Here is a 24,194-nt window from a genome sequence, read left to right as displayed (position 1 = left end):
ACACTGTGGTTCTCAGACCACAGTGGAATTACACTAGAAATCAAAAACAGATAGATAGTTGGAAAATGCCAAAGTATTTGGAGATTAAACCACACACTTCTAAATAATGGCTCAAAGAAGTCTCAAGAGAAATTTAAAAATATTTTGCATTAAATTAAAATGAAAATACAGTTTGTCAAAATTTGTAAGATGCAGCAAAAGCAATGCTTAGAGGGAAATTTATAGCACTGAATGTACATGTTAGAAAGAAGAAATATCTGGGGCGCCTGGGTGGCGCAGTCGGTTAAGCGTCCGACTTCAGCCAGGTCACGATCTCATGGTCCGTGAGTTCGAGCCCCGCGTCAGGCTCTGGGCTGATGGCTCGGAGCCTGGAGCCTGTTTCCGATTCTGTGTCTCCCTCTCTCTCTGCCCCTCCCCCGTTCATGCTCTGTCTCTCTCTGTCCCAAAATAAATTAAAAATGTTGAAAAAAAAAAAAAAAAAAAAAAAAGAAAGAAGAAATATCTAAAATCAAAAAGAGGTAGTGGACCAATTAAACCCATGACCATAGATTGTTGACTCTTTATCTAAAGAATGATCAATTTGATTATAAAGTAAGCCAAATTATTTCACTCCACTCTATGTTTACAAAACCATGTAGAACCATCCAGAACCACTAGGGCATCTATCAAAATGGAACTGCAAGACAAATTAGACAAAATAAATGCAGACCTAGAATAACGCTCCTCAACATCCATCCATGGATGATTGGCATTAGTACCCTTACCAAGCACCCAGCTCTTACCACTTTATCTGATCCCTCTTTGAACCTATATTTCTTCTTCTTTTAATGTTTATTTATTTGTTTTGAGAGAGAGAGAAAGAGAGGCAGAGAATCTCAAGCAGGCTCTGCGCTGTCAGTACAGAGCCTGACGCAGGGATTGATCTCACGAATGGTGAGATCATGACCTGAGCCCATGTCAAGATTCGGACGCTCAACCAACTGAGCCCCCCAGGAGCCCCTGAACCTACACTTTTAACTGACAGCTCCTTCCCTCCAATAAACTCAAACTGATCTTCCTTCTTGTCCTCATTACAATTTATATTCTTTATGCAAGAGCCCAAGTGATCTTCAAAAAATCATTCATCTTCCTAAAATTCTTTATGTTTTTCCCACTGTCTTTGATAGAAAAATCCTTAATACCTGCAAGACCTGTCATAATCTAGTGCTGTCTTCTCTCCCCAACCCAATCTTATGCTTTTGTTCCCGTTGAGTTATTATTCCTCCAAAATATTGAACACCAAGCATTTTCTTCTGGTGCACTGGGTATCTACAGCTCCCTAGAAGGTACCTTCACATTCCTCTCTGTTCTTCTAGATAATCCCTCCTTGCATTAATTTCCTACAGCTGCTATAACAAATTACCATAGCCTTGGTGGATTAAAATAACAAAATTTAGTGTGGTATAGTTCTGGAGGGCAGAACTCCAAAATCAGTTTTACTAGACTGAGGTCTAGGTTTTAGCAGGGTTAACTGCTTCTGGTGGCTCCGAGAAGAGGATTTGTTTCCTTGCCTTTTTCAGTTTCTTTCTTTCTTTTTTTAATATACATAATTTTATTACAATTTTTTTTAAAAAAACAAAACGCAAAATTCTAAAAAACCCAAATTTACTATTGATACTAATTCCTACAAGTTTGCTGTGCTACAGTACACAAGTCAAGAAATTAAGAAAACCATTAAATATTTAGAAACATTCAACATCAGAAGCTTTAAAATCTAACTGTATGTAGTAGCCCCTCGAAAAGCTACAACCTGCATTCTTAAAAAAGTATTTTCTCTACAAAGAATCTTATCTATGCAAAATACAAAAATCTGTACAGTTTTTATACTGAAGCTAATATTGAGCTGCACTTGAATTCACATTCTTAGCAAAACAATTGCCTGAGCACACGCGCACACTCCACACATATCATTACAGGATAGCCATTTATGCTTCATCTTCCTCCTCTTCCTCATCATCTTCATCTTCCTCCTCCTCCTCCTCTTCCTCCTCTTCCTCCTTATCCTCTGGTTCATTCTTCTTCTTTGAACCTGTAGGCCTACTAGGGCCCTTCTTTCCCGCTTCACTTTTGCCCTTGGCGCGATATGCAGCAATATCCTTTCCATACTTCTCTTTTAGCTTAGCCGCCTTCTGTTCATATGGTTGTTTATCTTTGGCTGACTGTTCAGACCACATTTCACCCAATTTTTTTGCAGCATCCCCAATGGATAAACCAGGGTGTTCACTTTTGATCTTTGAGCGATGTTCAGAACAAAACAGGAAGAATGCAGATGGAGGCCTTTTAGGAGCATTGGGGTCTTTCTTCTTTCCTTTCTTGTCTCCTTTGGGAGGAACATAATTTTTCATCTCCCTGTCATAGCGAGCTTTGTCACTTTTTGCCATATCTTCAAATTTCGACTTTTCCTTCGCAGACATGGTCTTCCATCTCTCGGAACATTTCTTGGAGAATTCAGCGAAATTGACCGAAGAGTCTGGGTGTTTCTTCTTGTGCTCTTCCCGGCAGGTCTGCACGAAGAAGGCGTACGAGGACATCTTGCCCCGTGTCTTGTGGGGGTCTCCTTTACCATGGTGACAGACGGTATCTACCTGGAGGTAGCTTTTCCTCAGAGTCCCGCGGAGGGGCCGGATCCAACAGAGACGCTTCCTTCCCAGGGCTCCGGCGTGAACTGGTTTATCTGCCTTTTTCAGTTTCTAGTGGATAGCTGTACTTCTCTGTTTGTGGCCTCTTCTTCCATCTTCTAAGCACATTGCCTTCTCCTCTGACTGACTGCTCCTGCATCTCTCTTACTTGTGAGGTCATTTAAGGGCCTATCTGTATAACCTAGGGTGTCTCCGCATTTTAAGATCCTTAACTCAATCATGTCTGCAAAGTCCATTCACCACTGAGGGTAACATTCACAGGTTCTGGACATTAAGATGTGGACACTTCTGGAGACCTTATTCAGCCTACAGCCTACCACACTATTCATCTTCCACATTTTGGTTTCTATGTCTTTCCCCCAGAGAGGATGACTTGACCCTCCAATCTCCAGTCTCCAATGTGCTCCCTCACATTGTCTCATTCAGCAAACCCTCTCTTTTTATTTCACCTCAATTACTTTTCAGTTTAACACCTGCTCTTTCACCAGGCTTTAAGCCAAAAAGGTCAGAGAACACGTCTATTTTATCATTGTTGAGTAAATAACCTAGTGATGTGGGGGTGCGTTTTCACTTTTGCCACCAAAGGGCACAACTTGGTTTCCTTAAGCAACTTGAATTTATGATAACGACATTTGAAGTAACATTTTCCTTTTTTACCTTGTTCGATTTTTCCAGCGTACTTTCTTTTACAATAGGCTGAGGGAAAGCATTTTTAGGAAAATTTTCTTTCTGGCAAGAAAAACAAAACAAAACAAAATAAAATACCCCAAATTAAAAGCCCTGTAAGCATGTAAGTTAGTTATCAAGTGTTTTCACATGTAGTGCACTCTGCCCTCTTCTCAAAGAAATAGAAACTATAATATCTGTACAACAACAATCCTTACCAATTATGGGTTTTTTTTTGCATTTGCATTTTTATGGAAGTATATTTAACATACAATAAAATGTGTAAGTATTTACCATTCACATTTTAATTAACAACTGAATGCTTCAAAGCTAACTCTTTGGCAGGTCTATAAAAACAAAATAAATGACCTTCAATTTTTAATTACTTTTTTATGGCCTTAAGCACTATACCTGTTTGTGGTAAAAACTATGGAATAGAAAGAACCCAGATAGGAAAATAAAAATCATGAATAATATCACTACCCAGCAATCATTAGTCTTTATCCTGAGTGGCCAGGCGTCATTTTTGGTCCCTTCTATGAGCTCTCTTCACTTTTCTCAGATAGGTCTATCCAGTCCATCTATAAATACTGTTTATATGTCAGTGACCCCCAAAATCTATTATCTCCTCTTTTACCTCTCTCTGGCCTACAGAGGACTTGGCATCTCTGCTTGAATGTCCAATGGATATCCCAAATATAACATTTGCTGAAATAGAACCTTTGACTTTTGCTCCTTCTCGTTGTCCTTCCCGGTCACATTGGTATTTCATTCCAAAAATTTAGGATGTGACTTTGAAAAGTGACACCAAAAAAATCACAAAAATAACTTAAATTAGTGCAGAATTCTTATTGAACTAGTTAGAACTTGATTTTTAAAAATTTTTTAGGTTATTTATTTATTGTGAGAGACAGAGAGTGAGTGGGGGAGAGGCAGAGAGAGAGAGGGAGAGAGAATTCCAAGCAGGCTCCACACTGTCAGCACAGAGCCCAATGCGGGGCTCAAACTCTCAAACCGCAAATTCATGACCTGAACCAAAACCAAGAGTTGGATGCTTAACTGACTAGCCACACAGGTGCCCCAAACTATTCAGAATTTAACACCCAGGAAAACAACCAAATATTCTATAAGCAAGAAGTTAGTGTTTGGTAAAGGTCAGATGGTAGAGGGAAAGATGACTTTGAAGTGATTGATGGTGGATAAGTCAAGTAACTAAACATTTGAGAGAGGTGTAGGTTCTCTAGCTCTCTGTCTCTCTCTCTTTCTTTGTCTCCCACTCTCTTCCAAGTTTAAATTCTCCAAAACTGTGAATCTGAATGATTCTACCAGTTGTTACTCAATATAGGACATCTAATCAAATAGAATATTCACACCAACCTTTATAGCAACAGGCCAGCCTAGATCTTTGGTCTTTGGGTCAAGTATCTCTGATCAGTTAGTTGTAGCTGGGGCTGGGCTAACTTTGTGGGTATGTGACCTGTGCAGTCACATGTGGTCATGCTTAGAAAGGTTCCATGCTTGGTTTAATGCTCTGTTTTCGCTATCTAGAAATTCTTAATAATTTTTGAACAAGGGACTGTTCCATTTTTATTTTGCACTAAGTGCCACAAATTATGTTGTCAGTCATATTTTACTGAGAATGATCAACAGAGCATTAAGGATCATTTCAGAGAGAGGCTGTGGTGTGCAGGGCTTTGCAGACTTCTAGAAAAGCATAGTGTAACTTGAATATACCTTGCTTGGATTCCCAGAACTCTAGTGCAAAAGTAGAAGCAATAAATTAAAAATTACTAAATCGTCCATGAAATTTATAATCACTCTGCTAGCAAAAATAACTAGCAATACAGTTAAAAGACCAGTGAAAACCGTAGTAGCATATATGTTCTTTCTCTGGTCATCCTGCAATATTTTTAAAATGTGAAACTTACTAACCCATCTAGAAAAAATGGTCAAATGATATAAATGATTAATTTACATAATCATTTCCTTTATTTATATAAAGGAAATTAAAAGGTAGGTAAACACATGAAAACACATTTAGCCTAGTGAGTCATCTAGAGAAGTCTAAATTATATTTTTTTATAAAATTGATAGTGTTTAAAAATAATAGTGTGGTCATCAACAGAAGGAAGAGGACTCTCTTATCTACTAGGGAAAAGGTTAATTGATGGAATCAATTCGGTAATAACTATTTTCTTAAAGCATACATATTCCAGCAGTGCTACTTCTGGATATTTGTCTTAAGAAAATAATTACTTTTGTATGCATGACATAACTATAAAGCTATTTTGAAACATTTTTTTATATTTGTGAAAAGTTGATCTTACATGTATAGAATAATAGAAGTAATATATTTTACATAATATATTTGCATATATATATTCATATATATATATGCATATATATATATATACACACACACCATACACACAGTATGTAGAAGAATATATATTAGAATTTAAATAGTGGTTGGTGAGATTATGAGTGACTTTAACATTTGCATTTAAAAATTAGAAGGAGATATTATATGAGCAATAATAGAAGTTATTTCCAGAAAATGTATGCAGTGACAGGGTAAGTCAAGGAACAGTTTTATCAAGGAAAAGGAAGCAGTTTCCTTGAAGGCCTAGTTCCAAGTTTTCTCAAGTGATTTACCTCCAGGAATAAGTTCCATCCACTCCAGCATTCCTGGTCCTCAAAGACCTTCAGATTCCTTCAGTGCATGGAAGAAAGCCACAAATTGTACCAAAAGTCTTAAAAATGTTGTGATCAATAAATCAGTAACTTTACATCAGGGCTTTCTCTAAGCCAATGATTTAAAAATGCACAGAATGATTCACATGTAAGAAGGTTTATCATTCCATGAATTATGATGAAAAGTGGGAAATTTCCTGGAAGCGTAGCAAGAGCATACTGCTAGATAAATTATGGCACATTCAATGCAATTATTTAATATCCCGTATCGAAAGAGTGTTTTAGAATACATACATGAACATGTTAGCCTTTATGAAAATGAAGGAAACCTGATTTAACATGGAGTTGGGCAGGCCTGAAGGGGCGTTCTCACGTAGAACCACTCCTTGCAGCCTGCATCACCAGCAGGAAGAAGGAAAATAAGAATTATTTCGACAAGAGTGGGCACTTTTCACGTAAGAATCTTATCTCCTGCCTTTAATGAAAGAAAGCTCCCCTCCCTGACCCGGCAACAATGCACTAACCACCATTTACAGCCAATGAGAAACCATTACAACTCAAACTCTTCCCCAGCAAACTTTTTGTTCAAAATAACCCTCCCCAATTTCCTTAAAGCATAAAATAAATAAATAAATAAATAAATAAATAAATAAATAAATAAATAAATAAAATATATAAAAAAAGATCTTTCCATTTGTCTCTTTGGACCTGCCTATGGTTCATTGTAGCTTGCTTGTCCCAACTTGCAATTCCTCTGCTATTCCTGAATAAACTCATTTTTACTTAAATAAAATTGCTCTTTTCTCTGTTTCAAGTTAACACCTTCATACATTTATTTTACAAAAAAATAAGCCTGTTAAGAATATCTTGGTAGGTTCTGGTAGGTAGAATATTGGCCTTCTAAAGATGTCCACATCCTAATCCCTAGAACCTGTGAATATGTTACTTTACATGGCATAAGTACTTTGCAGATGTGATTAAGGTTAAGGATTGAAATGGGGAGACTATCCTGGGTTATTTGGGTGGCTAATGAAATCATAAGGGTCCTTTATAATGGAACAACTTTCCCCACTATATTTATGGAGAGATGTTGTTGGCCTTGAAGATGTGTGCTTCACACATGGCCTTGTGGTTCACACATGGTTCATGGCCTTGGCCATAAACCAAGGGAATGTGGGTGGCTTCTAGAATCTGGAAAAAACAAGGAAATGTATTTTCCTCTAGAGTTTCTACAGGGGTCCACAAACCTACTAAACTTTGGTTTAAGCTTGTGTTGGGACTTCTGACGTACAGACCTGTGAGATAAATTAATGTTGTTTCAAACTACTATGTTTTACAGTAATTTGTCACAGCAGTATAGAAAACTAATACAGTTCCTCTATCAGAGAGAGAGAGAGAGAGAGAAAGACAGAAAGACATTATGTTTAGATTGGAAAAATAGTTCCTGAGTTTGGAGAAAACATGAGGCTATGAGAACAGAGAGGGCATAGGTCTGAGAGAAAAAGATGGCAAAGTCCTGAGGGATAAGGGTAGCACCATGAGTCTAGACATAAGGGATCAGGAATGGGTGTGAAGAAGAATATGGGAACAGTGGAAGGCTACAGACTTGAAGGGACCATGCAGAGACAAACAAGGAATGTCATAAGGTGATGCTAATTTTTTATTGATTGCTTCTTTCCTCCAACACCTTGATACTCCATAAACCCAGGAACTCACCTAATCCTAGAGAAGGAACAAAGTGAGGGGCTCTGAAAAGATTGGGGATAAAGATGAAATTTTCTTGCCAAACCAGTGATATGGGGGTACAAATTATATGTTGAATAAAAATAGAAATTAAGGAAGTTATATTTTTGCACAGCTGAGGTTATAGCCTGATAAGATAACACAAGGTATCAGTTTATCAGAGCAGACTTGTAAGAACCAGAAATCTAACCCTGTATCAAACTTTGTTAATAACTTCAAGTCCATAGATCAAGAAACAAAGAGAAAGCAAAGAGAGGTCTGAGACATCAAGTGTGGCTCCCCAGGTTCTTTCTCACATGGATCTCACTCTCTTTCGCTAGAACAGTATATGGGGTTGCCAAGTGAGGTTTTCTGGGTATGTGACACAATAGGCAATTATGTGTGAATTATGAAACATTGCCATTTTATAACCTTGCTATTGTATAGTTAATGCGACCTCCTTAAAGGATCCATGACTCATAGATTTATTTATTGTCTGTAAATGGGTTTATTTATTATAAGAGATCCTTTAACCAAAGACATTTAGTCATTGTTAGATAAGGTCTCTTTCCCTTAAGAAATATAATTAGTCTAATTACCCAAAGGCCTAGTGGATAAGGATACTAGTTATCTGTTTGCTTTTATTTATTTTTTTTCTTTACCTTGGGGGCACCCCTTGGAAAGAGAGTGAATGGATCATAAACTAGTGGCTTTAACTCCTTTCTTTCATCTGATAATTTGTAACAACTATGGTAACTATTATTGACATATCCTTAAAAAGAAAAGGGCTTTAGAAAATAGTAGTGAAGTTGGAAGACAAAAGATAATGTGGAACATACTTTTAAGTACAATTCTCAATTTGTAAGGTGTTCTCAATTTTCATACCAGGTAATGAAGTTATGATAGTGTATAAAGCTTTGATATTTGTGACCAATTTAAAGTCAGGGGACAACCTGGGATTGATTTTGTTGTATAACTGATCCATAGAATTGCATAATGGGTTCCTCAACAGCATAGATTTGAAGTGTCAGATGGAGCAGAAACATTGCTTATGGTCCACTCTTCCACAAAGGGTGTGAGGGTGAAATGGAGAAATAAGTCACCACTATGTCCTCTGTGTCCTAGCCATTCGTGTGGGATTTAGGGGGAGAGAAAGTTATGCAACAAGGCAGAGTAGGGACAGTGAATGCTGTGACATAGACATAGGTCTTTCTTTATTAAGAGATGTGAGTGTGATGCTAAGTGAAATAAGCCATACAGAGAAAGACAGATACCATATGGTTTCACTCTTATGTGGATCCTGAGAAACTTAACAGAAACCCATGGGGGAGGGGAAGGAAAAAAAAAAAAGAGGTTAGAGTGGGAGAGAGCCAAAGCATAAGAGACTGTTAAAAACTGAGAACAAACTGAGGGTTGATGGGGGGTGGGAGGGAGGGCAGGGTGGGTGATGGGTATTGAGGAGGGCACCTTTTTGGATGAGCACTGGGTGTTGTATGGAAACCAATTTGACAGTAAATTTCATATATTAAAAAATAAAAAATAAATAAATTAAAAAAAAAATAAAATTAAATTAAAAAAAAAAAAGATGTGAGCTCCTTTTGAGAGAACAATTGCTATCTCTTAAACAATTTTCTTGACTTTAGGAGTAAAGAGATGTGGTTGAAACCAGAGTAATGGATTATCTCCTCACCCTCCCCAGTTCAACACACACACACACACACACACACACACACACACACACACACACAAACACATACACACAGCACAGCACATTCAATTTTTTCCTTACTCTAGATTCGAGGAGAAGAGGGGCTGGGTTGGGCTTTATGCCAGAGATTCTCTCATGGGTCAGTGGGAGAGAAGCAGAACTCCAACAGGCTTCTAGATAAAATATTGAGGACCATCACTTTAGGGCTCCTTTAATGGCATCAGCCACTCCTGTGTGACAGACATATTCCCTGAACTCCATCTTCCTCGCTACTGAGGACCAGAGTAGTTTATGTACAAACTGATGGTGACTACAAGATCACCTAGAAGTATTTTCCATTCCAGAATATGGATTGAGAAAAAAATACACATATCCATTCTATTTCTTATTTATTTGTAATATCTTTCTATTTTAAATGCAAATCTACAGTCTTTAAGCTACTATTGGTAAAATAGGTTTTTCAGGAGAGTCAGACTTTAAGCTCCATTTGACTGCATTGTTTCTATGCATTTTGAGTTCTCAACCAGTACCAACCGGCCTATGAAGTTTTGGAACATAGCCCATTTGTAGCCTGGAAATGTAAATAAGCACCAATATAATTATCAGACTCACTTATTCATAGTGTCATTCCCTGAACTAATTTACATGTTCATGTTGTTGGCAGCACACCCTTTAATGACCTGGATGCCCCCATTAGATTGGCCTGTTTTGTCCCAGCAGGCCATGACACCCTGAAACATTCAGCTTGGAATTAATAATCTACCATGGTAATTAGCAACCCAGTAGAAATGAAAAGATCACAGCTAAAGTCATAGCTATTTATTCAAGAGAAAATTATTAAGTAGGTGTTCAAGATTGTTTCTACGTGCTCAACCTCAGGGAGTGTTTTTGTAAATTGCAAGTTTGCTCTTTCCAACATAAAAAGACAAAACAGCAGTAATAAATATATTCTCTGGAGGGAAAATATAGACATTTAATTTGGATGGTTGGCTTTATCAAAAAAGTATTATCTCAGTTGTATGTGAAAAACACACACTCACTTGCACACACTCACACAGACTCACACAGATGCATATACACAAAGTAAAAGCAGTGGCCGGTAGTGTTTTTCAATTGGTTCAACTCTATTATATCACTGAAGGTTCAATGGCACAAAAATCCACTCTAGAAAAAGGGAAATTTACAGAAAAAAAATGAGCAGTTCATAGATGAGTACAGTCCTCACTCTTCGATTTATTACTGTATGATTGTGAAAAACATGGCATTTAAATACAAATTATTTTATTATTAGCATGGGTGATGGTCAAAGAATGATATTCCTTAGTCCAACAAAAAAAAGGACAAACATACTTCAATGCCATATTTAACTGGGACCAGGATGTTTGAAACTGTTCTGCTCACAGTAAATACAATCCAAATGTTTTCTTTTAGGAGGGGAATGTCCTCTGCAATGTAGAAACTTGTAGCTAGAACAGGAAATCACATAGTTTAAATCAGATTTATTAAACAAGTAATTTCATTTTCTCAATGTACTAAAGTTTAAGAGAAGTCAGACACTTGGGAATTTTGCTGATCCACTTCTAACTGGTATTCCCCCAAGATTTTATTTCCATTCCTTTCGTAAAGCCTGTCTGTTCAGATGTATATAATGCTCCTTAGATTTCCTTGATCTTGTCCTCCTTGCTGTTCTCGCCATAGCCGCCAGACTCTGAGCATTCCTATGCAGTCCTATCATGCGTAAAGTTGAAACAACTAGCCTTATTAACACAAGTTTGAAAGTGTTTCTTATTGTCAACCTTAACAGTATAATAATATAAGAAAATGGGGGGGGGGGGGAAAGAGGGAAAAACAAAACAAAGCTTCAATCCAGAAGTTATATATTACTTTTAGCCAAGAGATCTCTCCAAGATTTATCCTGTGTTCTATGCTGCAAGATGAGAAGGAAACTACATTTTACTTTTTCTAAATTATTTCCCTCAGAAACAGATCTTTTCCATGGTTTGTTCTAATGGTTTTATAAAATACTACTCATTTATCTTGCTCGTTTCTCTTTTAGTTCATTTTGTTTTGTATTTTTAGGAAGACATCTCCAGGACTGTTAGAACACTTGATAATTGCTGTTTGTTAGAAATAACCTACTCTTTAAGCTAGTGGATGAAGAGGAAAATAATAAGAAACACATACATGATGAGTCTTAAAAACCTTTTGCCTGAAAGGACCAATCTCACAACAGGATATTATTACCCAACACAATGACAGTCTTTTCTGATCCGATTGCACAGAATTATTTCCTTCTGCTCTATTCAAAACCACCCATTGGCTAAAGAACTTCTTATCTTTTGACAGAATAAGCTCTAGAGAAAGTACAGTTGATAAAAGAAGTTCTGTCTAATGGTTAAAGCTGAGAATTAAGTTAGAATTTCCTGGTGTAAGTTGGTCATACAGAGATTTTTGTATTTCTTGCTCTTTTGGTTTAGTTATCACATCTGAAATGTATTGCCAAGCCATGAAATAGGATTACTGATCTTCTTAACTATTAGTGAATTCTTTTTAATCTCCAGAAGAGTATTTTTGCATGGGGATAATACTTTTCCTCACATTTGATGATCTTTTGCAATCCATTATCTATTTAGTTCTGTCTTTTATACTGTTTCTGTATTTATATCAATCTCTCTCTCTCTTGGTTTTCCAACATAAAAACTGAAAATAAGTTACTATAGGGAGGGAATCATATTTATTACATACTTCATCTGTATTTCCTTATGTATCTCAGGAAAAAAATACTGTACAAATTGATAGTTATTTAATAAAAACTTACTGAGTTGGGCTGACCAACTGGGAATATGTTGTATCAGCTGATAAGCCTGTCATTCTCTAAGCTTCCACATGATGTAAAGTGAACAATCCTGTAATACTTTTCACTAATTTACCTCAATGTATTCTTACCTAATATCTTTTGTCTGAATTTTCTCAGTAGTCACTAAAACTTTCTTAATATAGATCTGGTACTTTTGGCATTGGGAAAACTTTTCATTTCCTTCAAATGCAAGCTCAGAATAAAGACAGCTATTGGTGAAGTTGTTTCTCTAAAGAGAAGGCACTTCTGTGTCTTGAATGAACTCCATTTCTGCAGTGATTTACTGGAAAAGGAGTAAGGATATGATATACCAGAAAAGGTGCCTGAGATGAATTTTTAATGAAAACTTAGAAAAAGGAGATAACATACCCTTTTGTGTTTGCTTGCTGGTGTTTTAGGAACAGAGCTGAATTAGTCATATTCCATATTTAATAACACAGTTACAATTGGTGCCTATACAAAGTCTAATGTGTTTGATGCATGTACTAGGATATTTATGCATCCTTGAAAAATACACTGTTATGTAGCAAATATTTTAATTTTCTCAAAATAGTACTCAATTATAATGTCATGCTTTTTTTCACTATTTTAACTCAACATTCCATCTATGTTGCTGTATCATTGCTTAGATCTAAGGCATAGTATTTATAGGCTGCATGCATCACATTTTACTTATTCATTTCCCAGATGATGGACATCTGGGTGCTCTCAAGTCCTTGCTACAACAAACAACACTCTGTAACATCCCTACCTATAGTCTTTTTGGGATGTGTGTGACAGTTTTTCAGTGCAATTGCTGAATCATATAATGTAATTCATATATTACTAACTATTGCTACATTATCCTCCAGAATGATTGTAGCAGGGAGGAGGGAGATTATTGTTTCCTCATATTTCTCTATTACTTGGTATATCTATTTCTGTATAACAAATTACCTCAGAACTTGACTTAAAAAGATTTATTATCCCAGTTTTTGTGGGTGAGAAATCTGAGTGTGGCTTAGCTGGGTGACTCCGGGTCAAGGTCTATTGCAGTGAAGCTGTGAGCTAGGGCTGTGGTCTCATCTGAAGGCTCAATTTGGGGAAGATTCACTCCAAGTTATTTCTGTGGTTGTTGCAGGATTTAGTTCTCTATGAAATATTGGGCTCAGGGCCTCAATTCCTTATTAGCTGTTTGCTGAAGGCCTCCTTTAATTCCTTGCCACATAGACCACTTTCTAGGGCAGCTCACAACATGGCAGCTGGTTTCATAAGAGTAAGCATGTGAGAAGGGAAGAGAGAGCAAATGAGATAGAAGCCACACTCTTTGCAATCTAATCCTTGAGGTGACATCCTCTCACTTTTGCCATATTACATTTGTTAGAGCCAAGCAGTAGATCCAGGCTCTCTGTTTCCTTCCCCAGTTGAACTGTTAGAAAGCAATCATACATAGCACTTAGAAAAGTGGGTTTTGGAATTAGACATCTCTGTATCTGGATCCCAATTCTGCCTCTGCCTATATTTATGATCCTAGGCAAATTGCTTACTTGCATAAAACTCAGTTTTCTCATCAGTACAGTGAAGATAATACTAGAGTCTATTTCATGAAATTATTTTGACAATTTAATAAAATAAAACATTAGAAATCCTTAGCATGATATATATGGCACATATAAATTTTTCAACCAGCATTTCCTACTGTTATTTTAATTAAAACATGTCTTTTATATTGGGATTTATATTGAGAGAATGCTGACAAAAATATGCTTTCTTCGGATGTATATTCTACAAAAATGGGAAAGAATGGAAATAAGAAGACATTGGATATTAAGGAGAATGTTCAACAAAATCCAGGAAGTCATGAAAGAATCTGAGCCTGTCTGGAAGACGGCCAAAATAGACATCTTTCTGTAAGATTTGAATATTTTTAAATGTATCATTTGGAGGAGAAAATCAATAGAGAGACATGTATTTTTTTTTTTCCAACATTTTTAAATTTATTTTTGGGACAGAGAGAGACAGAGCATGAACGGGGGAGGGGCAGAGAGAGAGGGAGACACAGAATCGGAAACAGGCTCCAGGCTCCGAGCCATCAGCCCAGAGCCTGACGCGGGGCTCGAACTCACGGACCGCGAGATCGTGACCTGGCTGAAGTCGGACGCTTAACCGACTGCGCCACCCAGGCGCCCGAGACATGTATTTTTTTAGATGGTTAGAATGGATGGAGGGTTTCAGTTAGAGAAAACAGAATAAAAAAAGAATTAAAAAAGGAAAGAAAAACAGTGAGTAGGAAGTATGAGATAAAACTAGATTTCAAGAAATTAAACAATTGGCAGAAATAATAAATTTTTATGGGTAAGATGATACTAACTTTTAGTTACTTAGGATTATTCTACTTATTTAAACCTCTCTAATATTAAAAAAAATTCCATATGAATGAGTTCAGTCAACTTTTTGGCTATTCAGGCTATTCTTTGCAAATGAGTGACAGAGGCTGCATTTCAGCATGGGGACATGGGAGGTGAAGTAACGTCAAAAGCACTTCACACTTGTGTTTTAGTAAGAACCCAGTGCTGGGGCCAATGGAACTACTCTGACAAGGGATCTCACCACATGTACTGTGTTCACAGGGCTCCTGTCAGTCAAATGTGATCAGTCATCTGCTTTCAACAGTAGTGCTGGCCAACTGGTGTTTTACTGCCATGCATTATTCATCTCAATATAAAGGATAAACTCAGCTCTGTTAACCACTGCCCAAGGGTCCTCAGAATCAAGAAAGGAATATGTGGTTTTGGAATTGTGTTTCTTTGTGGGAAGGGAAAAAGCAGACTAGCCATAAGCACTTGCCAATACAATTCAGTTAATAAAATATGTGTAGTCAAAGTAGTTTTTAGAGGTTGCTTATTATGGTATCAGAAAAATTTCTAGAAACTAAGACCAAAGCAGGCACAATTAGTTTTTATTTCATTTTTATGTAAACTTTGTTTAGATGGATTATGTTTCTGGACAAAGTATATTCAGCTGAGCTGCCTAGCTAATAGATAAGGAAACCATATAAAAAATACTGAACTATGTAAAAAATCTCAAAGCATCCTGTTTGAAATCTCAGCTTTTGACAGGCAATGAATTAAATAGTAATAGTAAGGTAATTAAAATCTCTGAGAATCATATGAAACAAGTTTATTGTGAAAATGGCAAAGATTATCAGTAAATACCTATAAACACGCAGTCATGTGCACACACACACACACACACAGAAAATAAGAGAGAGAGAGAGGGAGAGAGAGAGAGAGAGAGGGAGGGAGGGAGAGTGGGAGGGGAGATAGAGATAGATGAAATGAGGGAGATTGATTTTTCTTAACTGTAAAAATTTAGCTCCCTTTATGTTAAAGTTATGATATAAACCAGCATTTAACAAAATGTTCCTTTTTTAAAAACCAGCTATATTGAGGTATAGTTGATATACAAAGAATCACACATATTTAATGTGTGCAATTTGATGAGTTTGGACATACGTGAACATGCATGACACCATCGCCAGAAATCAAGGTAATATACATATCTAATACCTCTCAGAGTTTTCTCACGTCTCCTCATTTTCTTTTTTTTGTGTTTGTTAAGAACACTTAACATGAAATCTACCCTTTTAACAACTTTCAGTGTGCACAATACATATTATTAACGGTAGGCACTATGTTGTACAGCAGATCTTGAGGATTTATTGATCTAGCATAACTGCACCTTTATACCCATTGAATAATAAATCCTCATTTCCCCAACCCCCAAATCCCTGGAAATTACTATTGTATTATCTGTCTCTATGAGTTTGACTATTTTAGATAACTCATATAAATGGAATCATGTAATATTCATCTTTCTGTACTGGCTTATTTCACTTAGCAGAATGTCCTCAAGTTTATCTATGTTGTCACAAATGGCAGGACTTCCTTCTTTTATAAGGCTGAATTATATTCCATTGTATGTCTATACCTCATGGGCTTTATCTGTGCATCTGTCAATGGACACTTAGGTTGTTTCCATGTCTTGGCTATTGTGAATAATATTGTAATGAATGTTGGAGTTTAGGTATCTCTGAGATCCTGATTTCAATTCTTTTGGATATATGCCCCAAAATGGGATGGTTAGATCATATGGAACTCTATATTTGTTTTTCATAGCTACTGAGCCATTTTACGTTCTCACAAATTCTATACAAGAGTTTCAATTTCTCCACAAAATTATCAACACTTATTTCTTTTTATTGTTGTTGTTGATAGGCATCCTAAAAGGTGTGAGGTGACATCTCATTGTAGTTTGATTTGCATTTTCCTGATAATTCCTGATAATTTCCCAAATACTGTTGGGAATCTTTTAATATACCTGCTGACCCTTTGTACGTCTTCTTTGTAGAAATAGCTGTTGACATCCTTTGCTCAGTTTTTAATTGAGTTACTTATTATTATTATTTGCTATTGAGTTGAAGGAGTTCATGTATTTTGCAAATTAATCCCTTACCAGATACACGATTTACAAACACTTTCTCCCATTCTGTGGATTGCCTTTTCATTATTTTGCTTATTTCTTTTGCTGTGCAGAGCTTTTTAGTTTAGTTTGATGTAGGCTATTTGTCTATTTTTGCTTTTGTTGCCTATAATTTTGGTGTCATATCCAAGAAGTCATTGCCAAGGCCAGTATCAAGGGGATTTTCCTGTCTGTTTTCTTCTAGTTTTACAATTTCAGGTCTTATGTTTAAGTCTTTTATCCATTTTGAGTTGATTTTGTTTAAGATAGGGGTTCAATTTCACAGTTTTGTGGTGTGTGGATATTCAGTTTTTCCAATACTATTCGTTGAAGAGACTATCCACTTGCCAAAATATTCAAAGTATTAGTCCAACAATTACCCTCTCTAGTTTGTTAAATATTTGAAGTAATATGTGTTGCCAAATTTTATATTTTTCTTTGTCATAAAAATAATACGTGTCCATTGGAAAACTTGGAATTTACAAATGAGCAAAAGGAAAGGAAAGGCATCATCCAAAAATAACTAGTGTTAATATTTTTATGTATACTCTTAGTTTTTTATTTGTACCATTATATGAGTTCATACTGTTTTGCGAATATTCCTTTATATTATTATGAAAAAGAAAGTAAACAGAAAACAAAATGAGTTAATATTGTTTATGCATGTTTCTTTGTGATGTTTTAAAAATATAATAAATCAGTATTGGTTACTATGCCATCTTATGTTATTTGGTCGTATGTGGTTTCACAGTCTCAACATGCTCCAGGAAGACAGACTGCTTGAGGTCTTCTTTGCCAGATGCTCCTGCCTGCCCTGAAGCCTTAACCCATGCTCTTACCTCTGCCTAGAACTCCCTTGGCTCCCTGCTGCCCTCAGCAAAGACCTACCATCCTTCAGATCCCAGCTTAAAAAAATACCACCACAACAGTGAGACCTTCTTGAACCCTCCTGTTGGCTGTCTGTACTAAGTCTCTGATAAGGCCCTGGTTAATCTCATGAATTCTGGGGGTAGAATGGGTTCAAACTCTGGATTTACTATTTATGAACCTTCTGACCCTGGGCAAGTTACTTAGCCTGTCTGTGTCTTAGTTTCTTTATTTATAAAATTGGGATAAAAATAGCACCTTCTCCTTGAGATGATTATAAAGATTAAATGAGTTAATACACATAGGAAGAACTTAAAATAGTGCTTTACTCATGTAAATATTTTGTTTTAGACATTACTATTACTGTCATTCTTTCTTTCATGTTCTATAACCTCGTTTACAGCTACACATTTGTGGGCATGCTGGTTCCATTCCTATTTTACCCCACTAGGTTACAAGCTTCATGAAACGGGGTCTGTGTTCATTCATCACTATATACAATTCCCTGGCATAGGGGTGTGGACATATTTGTTGAATGAATGATTATTTAGTACTCCATTTCTTTATGCTCTCATTTCTTTAAATTTTTTTCCTAATGTTTATTTATTGTTGAGACAGAACATGAACAGGGAGGGGCAGAGAGAGAGGGAGACACAGAATCTGAAGTAGGCTCCAGGCTTTGAGCTGTCAGCACAGAGCCCAATGCGGGGCTTGAACTCATCAACCGTGAGATCGTAGACCTGAGCTGAAGTCGGATACTCAACTGACTGAGCCATCCAGGCACCCCTATGTTCTCATTTCTTTAGACTTTTAATACTCTTGTAAACTTTGGTAATGCTTTTCAAGAGACATTTCCCTTTCATTTAATAGGCAAAAATTAAGGCTCTGACAATTTTATCTCTATTTTAATGATACAGTTTAATATCTTCAGCCATTGTTTTCCTCAAGCACTTTTACCAGACACCCAGTTTTATGGTGCAGGGACTGGTTTAATACAACGAAGTGATTTTTATCACACAATTTCCTGCTGCAATACTTTTTTTCCCTTTCTTGTTGGTTCTCATTTTGAATCCTTTTCTTCAACAGAAGATATTGGCTGGATGGGATGGGGAAGATGTGATATCTCACTGCTGACAACATTCAGCATCAAACACTGTAAAATGCTGCAATTTCCAGTGTTGTGGCTTCCCTCATTTTGCCTTCTGGCATCCCCTCATCACCTGGGTGCTTTGGTCATACTGTTGGACACGTCTGTGTTATTTAACCTTTTTAGCACATATAACATTGGTGACACTTTCAGCCTCCAGGAACTCCTATGATACATGCTTGCCACAGTACACTCTGTGAAACATTCAATTGAGCAAATGAAAAATAGCGCATGGGCCAGTGATCCTGCTAGAGCACTGTTTCATAGCTATTGGGGATGACAGCAAGTAGGAGAATGCCCAGGACTGCTGTAAGGGCATGCTGCCCATTGGATAGAAATGGAGTACTGTCCCTGCTAATTTGGGTGCTTCCAGGACAAACATGGAGAAGTTGTCAACAAAAAGGCCATTTTCTGCCTCAGCCCTGTCTGTCTGTAACTACCTCCTCTGTGCTCATCAGGTATCAGCTTCCTTCTCTGGCCAAGTGAAAGCTTACAAATCAAAACTTGTTCCTTTTTCCTTCTTCTGGGTCTAAAGGATGTAATATGAACTCTTACCAACTCTGACAGAGCCTGTCTCAGTTCCCAACATGAGACAAAAATGCTTTATTCTGTAAAGATGAACAAATGAGGGAGAAGAGAAACTGGAGAAGATTTAGCAGTTCAAAAAAGGATGCCCATCAGAGTCAGTGTCTTCCTATGAAGCAGAGTTTCTATGGGAAATTCAATATAACTGGAAAATGTTGAGTTTGTGTCACCAATGACTGCTGCAGGAACTTAGCATCTATGAAAGCATAGAAGGCCATCAGAACAAAGGAAGAAAAATCTGGAAAGATTACTTGGACCCCACAACCTACCTTTGAGTGATGTCATTCCCTTTACTAAGGCCGTGATAATAATTCCATTGGGGTGAAGTATTTAAATGGCAAATCACTGCATTTACTGAAGAAACCACCTTCTTTATCCCTATCCAGATTCTCTGTAATTCTCCTCTTCCTACTTAGTGCAAAGGAGACTTCTTCTCCAAAGTAAGAATAACAGCCTTAGCTCATTTCCAGCAACATTGGTGTCCCAGATACAGATGCTGAGTGGAAAGGTCTGACTTAATTCCCCATGTCACAGAACTAACAATACCACTGGGCCTGCCATAACAAAATACCACAAACTAGGTGGCTTAAAACAACAAAAATTTACTTTCTTAACTTTTAGTCTAGAAGCCTAAAATTAAAGTGTTAGCAGGACCATGCTATCTTTGAAACTGTAGGGAAGATTCTTTTCTTTCCTCTTGGTAGTTTCTGGTGGTTGCTGGCAATCCTTGACATTCCTTGGTTTGTCCAGTCTCTACCTCTCCCATTACATGGCCTTCTGTCTGTCTTTGTGCCCTGTATCTTCACATGGTGTTCTTTCTCTGGGTTGTGTGTCCAAATTTCCTTCTTCTAAGGACACCAGTCATTAGATTAGGGCCCACCCTATTCTGGTATGACCTCATCTTAAATTGATTACATCTTTCAAGACCTTATTTCTCAAATAAGGCCACATTCACTGGTACTGGGGGTTAAGACTTGAACAGATCTTTTTGGGGGACACAATTCTACCCACTACAGCCATCCAGCAACTACATATCTGGTACTTATCCAAAAAGATATTTTCTTGATCCCCAGCTTCTGTTCTGCTGGGTCCGGGAGGCAATTTATCATCCCCAAGTATTCCCTAAACACACCCTATCAAAACACATTTCTAAACTACATGATTAAAATCTCCAAAACTCTCTCTCAGATTTTCAGGGATCTAAGCCACTACCAAACTATCAAATACATTGTACTGGTAAAGACTTACTCCCAGTATTTGCAGTAGTAAATATACAGTAGTAAAATTTGTCTTCCATTTTTTACAAGTCTCAGTATTGCCAAAGTTTAGGTTCTTAGTGGCATAGTTAAAAGAGCCCAAGTGGATTTACCATTATATTTTGATATGATATGCGTTGTGATTTATTCTTGCATCTCCTCAACTTTGACTCATCACAGACTCTGGTACTTACCTATATTCAGCACTTTATGTAACAAATTATCATCTAAGGTAAAGGCAGTTTGACAATAGACAAACATGCATTGTAATATCCGTCTTTCTAATAGATGCAGTAACATTGTTTTTCTGAATTGATTAGAAAGGATTTATTTTTTTTACCCAAGGGCCACCATGTCAACAGCTATGGGACAGTAAATGTTACAATTCTCTTCAATCTTAGAAGCTCTTTTTGATATGCCATTGGAAGTAAATTAAGATCAACTTCCTCTGGTCCTAAAAAAATTGTCATTTTGTGATGTGTTATATTGCTATAGAACAGGTGAAATGCCTTGAGGATATCAGCTGTTCCTAAGATTGAGAAACTGGTGTACCCTTAGGTTGCCTTACAAGTTCTATCATGCTGTCACCAAAATGAGGTTCTTGTCGCTAGCTGTTGTTGGGCAATATATTTGTTTTGAGGCCTGCCTCATATGCCTTGCTCACTATAAATTCATTTGCTCCCTGAAGGATGGGCCTATTGAAATAAGCCAAATATTACAATTTTGTATCATGGTCTCCCTAGTCAATGCTAACCCAAAATTTGGTGGGAATTCTTTCCTATGAAATCCTCGCAATCCCTCTGGGACAGAATAATATCCCTTGTCTTACGGATCCCCTTTGCAGGACATTTTCAGTTGCCTGAAATTCACATAGGTGCAGTTCCCCACTGTGCTAGTTCCTCTGTTCCGAGATGACAGGGAGAATGGTAAAGGGTCCTGAAATACACTAGAGTGGTGTTAAAGGATAATTTTGAATAAAAGGTAAAATTATCACTGTCATATAGACATAAAAAGAACACAAGGCAAAGATTTTATTTAACTCATAATTAATGAGGGTATCAGGCAGATGCTAAAACTGGTTCAAAAAAGAATCCAGAGAACAGACAAATGTATTGAAACAGGGGTATTGAAAAAGCAGTACTGAACTAGGCAAAACAGGATTACCATTGGGGAGCCATGAAAAGATGAACAAATGGAGGATAATAGTGCAGAAGATTTAACATCAAAAAAGGATGCCCATCTGAGTCAGTGTCAGTTGAACTTCTACCAGACAGGATAGAATTTACACATATAGACAGGAAATATATGTTTTAAGTCTTGTTTATTTATTTTGAGAGACAGAGGGGGAGAAATGAGTAGGGGAGGAACAGAGAGAGAGAGGAAGAGAAAGGATCCTAAGCAGACACTACACCAGTAGTGCAGAGCTTGAAGTGGGACTTGAACTCATAAACCATGAGATTGTGACCAGAGCCAAAACCAAGAATCAGACACTTAACCGACTGAGCTACCTAGGCATCCCAGACAAGAAATATCTTTGCATTGCTTTCAATTATCCTTAATTCTCAAAGTTGTAAAATAGCTTCTGTATAATCCAAGAGGTTCTTTGGAGTCTAGACAATGCATACTTTTCCACAGAAGCACGAATTTCCTCCTGATGATATCCAGCTAAGCCCAGATTTGTAAGTCTTTCCACTGTTTTTGGTATATTGGTTTATAACATTACAAACAATATCCTTCCTTCTGGTGTGGAAAAAATATGGAAAATGAGGGAGATGTAGTTCTATATCTCTGAGGTGTGCAGTGGACAGAAAGGGAAGGGAGCACGACTGGTGGGAGGATGGAGAGAGAGGGAAAGAAAGAAGCTGGAGGGACCAGCCACATTTAAAGGTGCTGGTGCTAGATTACAAAGGACCAGACCAAACCATCCCAGAGCACAGATAGGTGGAGACCCACAGATGAGCAAAACTGTCTCAAAGCTCCTGTCTGCACAGCAAGGCTCTGTAAACTTTCCCCTGCATCCAGCTGTCTTCTTGGGAAGGAGGAAGAGAAAAGGAATCCTATTGAAGGAAGACATACAGCACTGATAAGATTAAATTTTGAATTGAATAGTTTCCTCAAAGTGACTAAACTAGAAAACGTATGTCAAATGGACTACAAGAGGCCAAATTTCTGTAAGTTACCAAATTTATTTCTTTTATCATCATTAGGAGTGGCATTTCACACTTAGATGAGATCAGTTATAAATAATATGAGGTGCCATTAAAACACCATTATAGACATGGTGTTTGCTTTTAGATCACCCATTGTACACTCTAGAGACAAATAAGTACATCTCCTTCTGATTTATAATCTTTTTTTTTCCATACTAGCAAATATTTGGAAATTGTAAACAATGTTTTTTTTTTTTCTCTCTGGTATGTTGGAGTTGGTTTGACGGCATAGTTTTATTGGGGCTACACTGGTTAGGGACTAAAAGATTCTGGAATTTTATATGTATCTCATTATTGTTAATAATTATTGACTATTAATATAATTAATATAATTAACTTTTATATAATTTATAAGTGGACACCATCTTGAACACACTTACTGGTTTCCATATTTGTCCAGTGATTCCTGGTTATTCAAGGTAGCTAGTCATATTTGCAAGCAATGATGGTTTTTTTTCTTATCAGTACGTGTACTTATCATTTCTTATCTTAAATTCCAGAAGGACATTGAATAATACAGTTGCATTTAGGTCAACTTCCTTGTTCCTTTTTGACTTCAGTGGAAAAGTCATGGGTTTTGACTCAAGTGTAATGCTTGCTGCTTTTTTGCTATTGATGTTATTCAGTAGATCATAAATGTATTCTTTGACTTGTAGCTATAAAAACTCAGAAGGGAATGTTCAGTTTTTCTACTTGATTATTAAAGTAATGAATTATATTGATAGTGTTTATAATATTGAACCATTCACACTTCTGAAACAAAACCCCTTTGGTCAAAGAGTATTGTTCTTTAAAAGCACGTTGTATTCTTTCTGCTATTTTTATTCGATTTCTTTGCCATTATTTATGTTTTATTGCATTGAGGTCAGCAAATCTAAACTCTCCAATTTTTATCCTTTGGAATGTATTGAGGTTTGCTTTATGGCTGAATATATGGAACTGTTTTTGTAAATGTTCCATTAACATTTGAAGATAATATAATGTGATATGTACAGGATATATAATTTAATGCTAGATAAATCTATTAAATTTCATCACAGTATTAGTATGGGCATCTAATTTTTTATTTTTGGTTTTCTTAATTTGTCAAAGGCTGAGAGCTGTGTGCTACAGTTTCCTTTTATGATGATGACTTTGTCAGTTTCTTTTTGATTACTCACACGTTTACTAAACTCCTATTGCACCTCTAGGCTTTCCTATCCAGTTTAATATGCTGTTTATATTCATTTATGTCTACCTGTCTGGTATTTTTCTTTCCCTAACTGTACCTAGGACATTGCTGTGCTCACTTAAGTTGCTGTATA

General features: G+C 36.8%; 1 protein-coding gene across 1 annotated transcript in view; it reads right to left on the bottom strand.

Moving 5' to 3' along the window:
- Nucleotides 1-1,565: 1,565 nt before the first annotated feature.
- Nucleotides 1,566-24,194, bottom strand: part of LOC131486310 (ABC transporter F family member 4-like) — a 200,658-nt gene continuing 178,029 nt past the window's right edge. The window contains exons 3-5 of the mRNA XM_058686390.1: nt 10,819-10,934; nt 3,336-3,407; nt 1,566-2,717 (exon numbers count right to left, since the gene is read on the bottom strand). Coding sequence (XP_058542373.1) covers nt 1,965-2,717; nt 3,336-3,407; nt 10,819-10,934 — 941 coding nt within the window. The 3' untranslated portion in view covers nt 1,566-1,964. The remainder of the gene's footprint in view (nt 2,718-3,335; nt 3,408-10,818; nt 10,935-24,194) is intronic.

The sequence above is a fragment of the Neofelis nebulosa genome, chromosome 9, assembly GCF_028018385.1.
Source record: "Neofelis nebulosa isolate mNeoNeb1 chromosome 9, mNeoNeb1.pri, whole genome shotgun sequence".
NCBI lineage: Eukaryota > Metazoa > Chordata > Mammalia > Carnivora > Felidae > Neofelis > Neofelis nebulosa.
The sequence above is the reverse complement of the archived record's forward strand: the minus strand, read 5'-3'. Positions and strand labels throughout refer to the sequence as shown.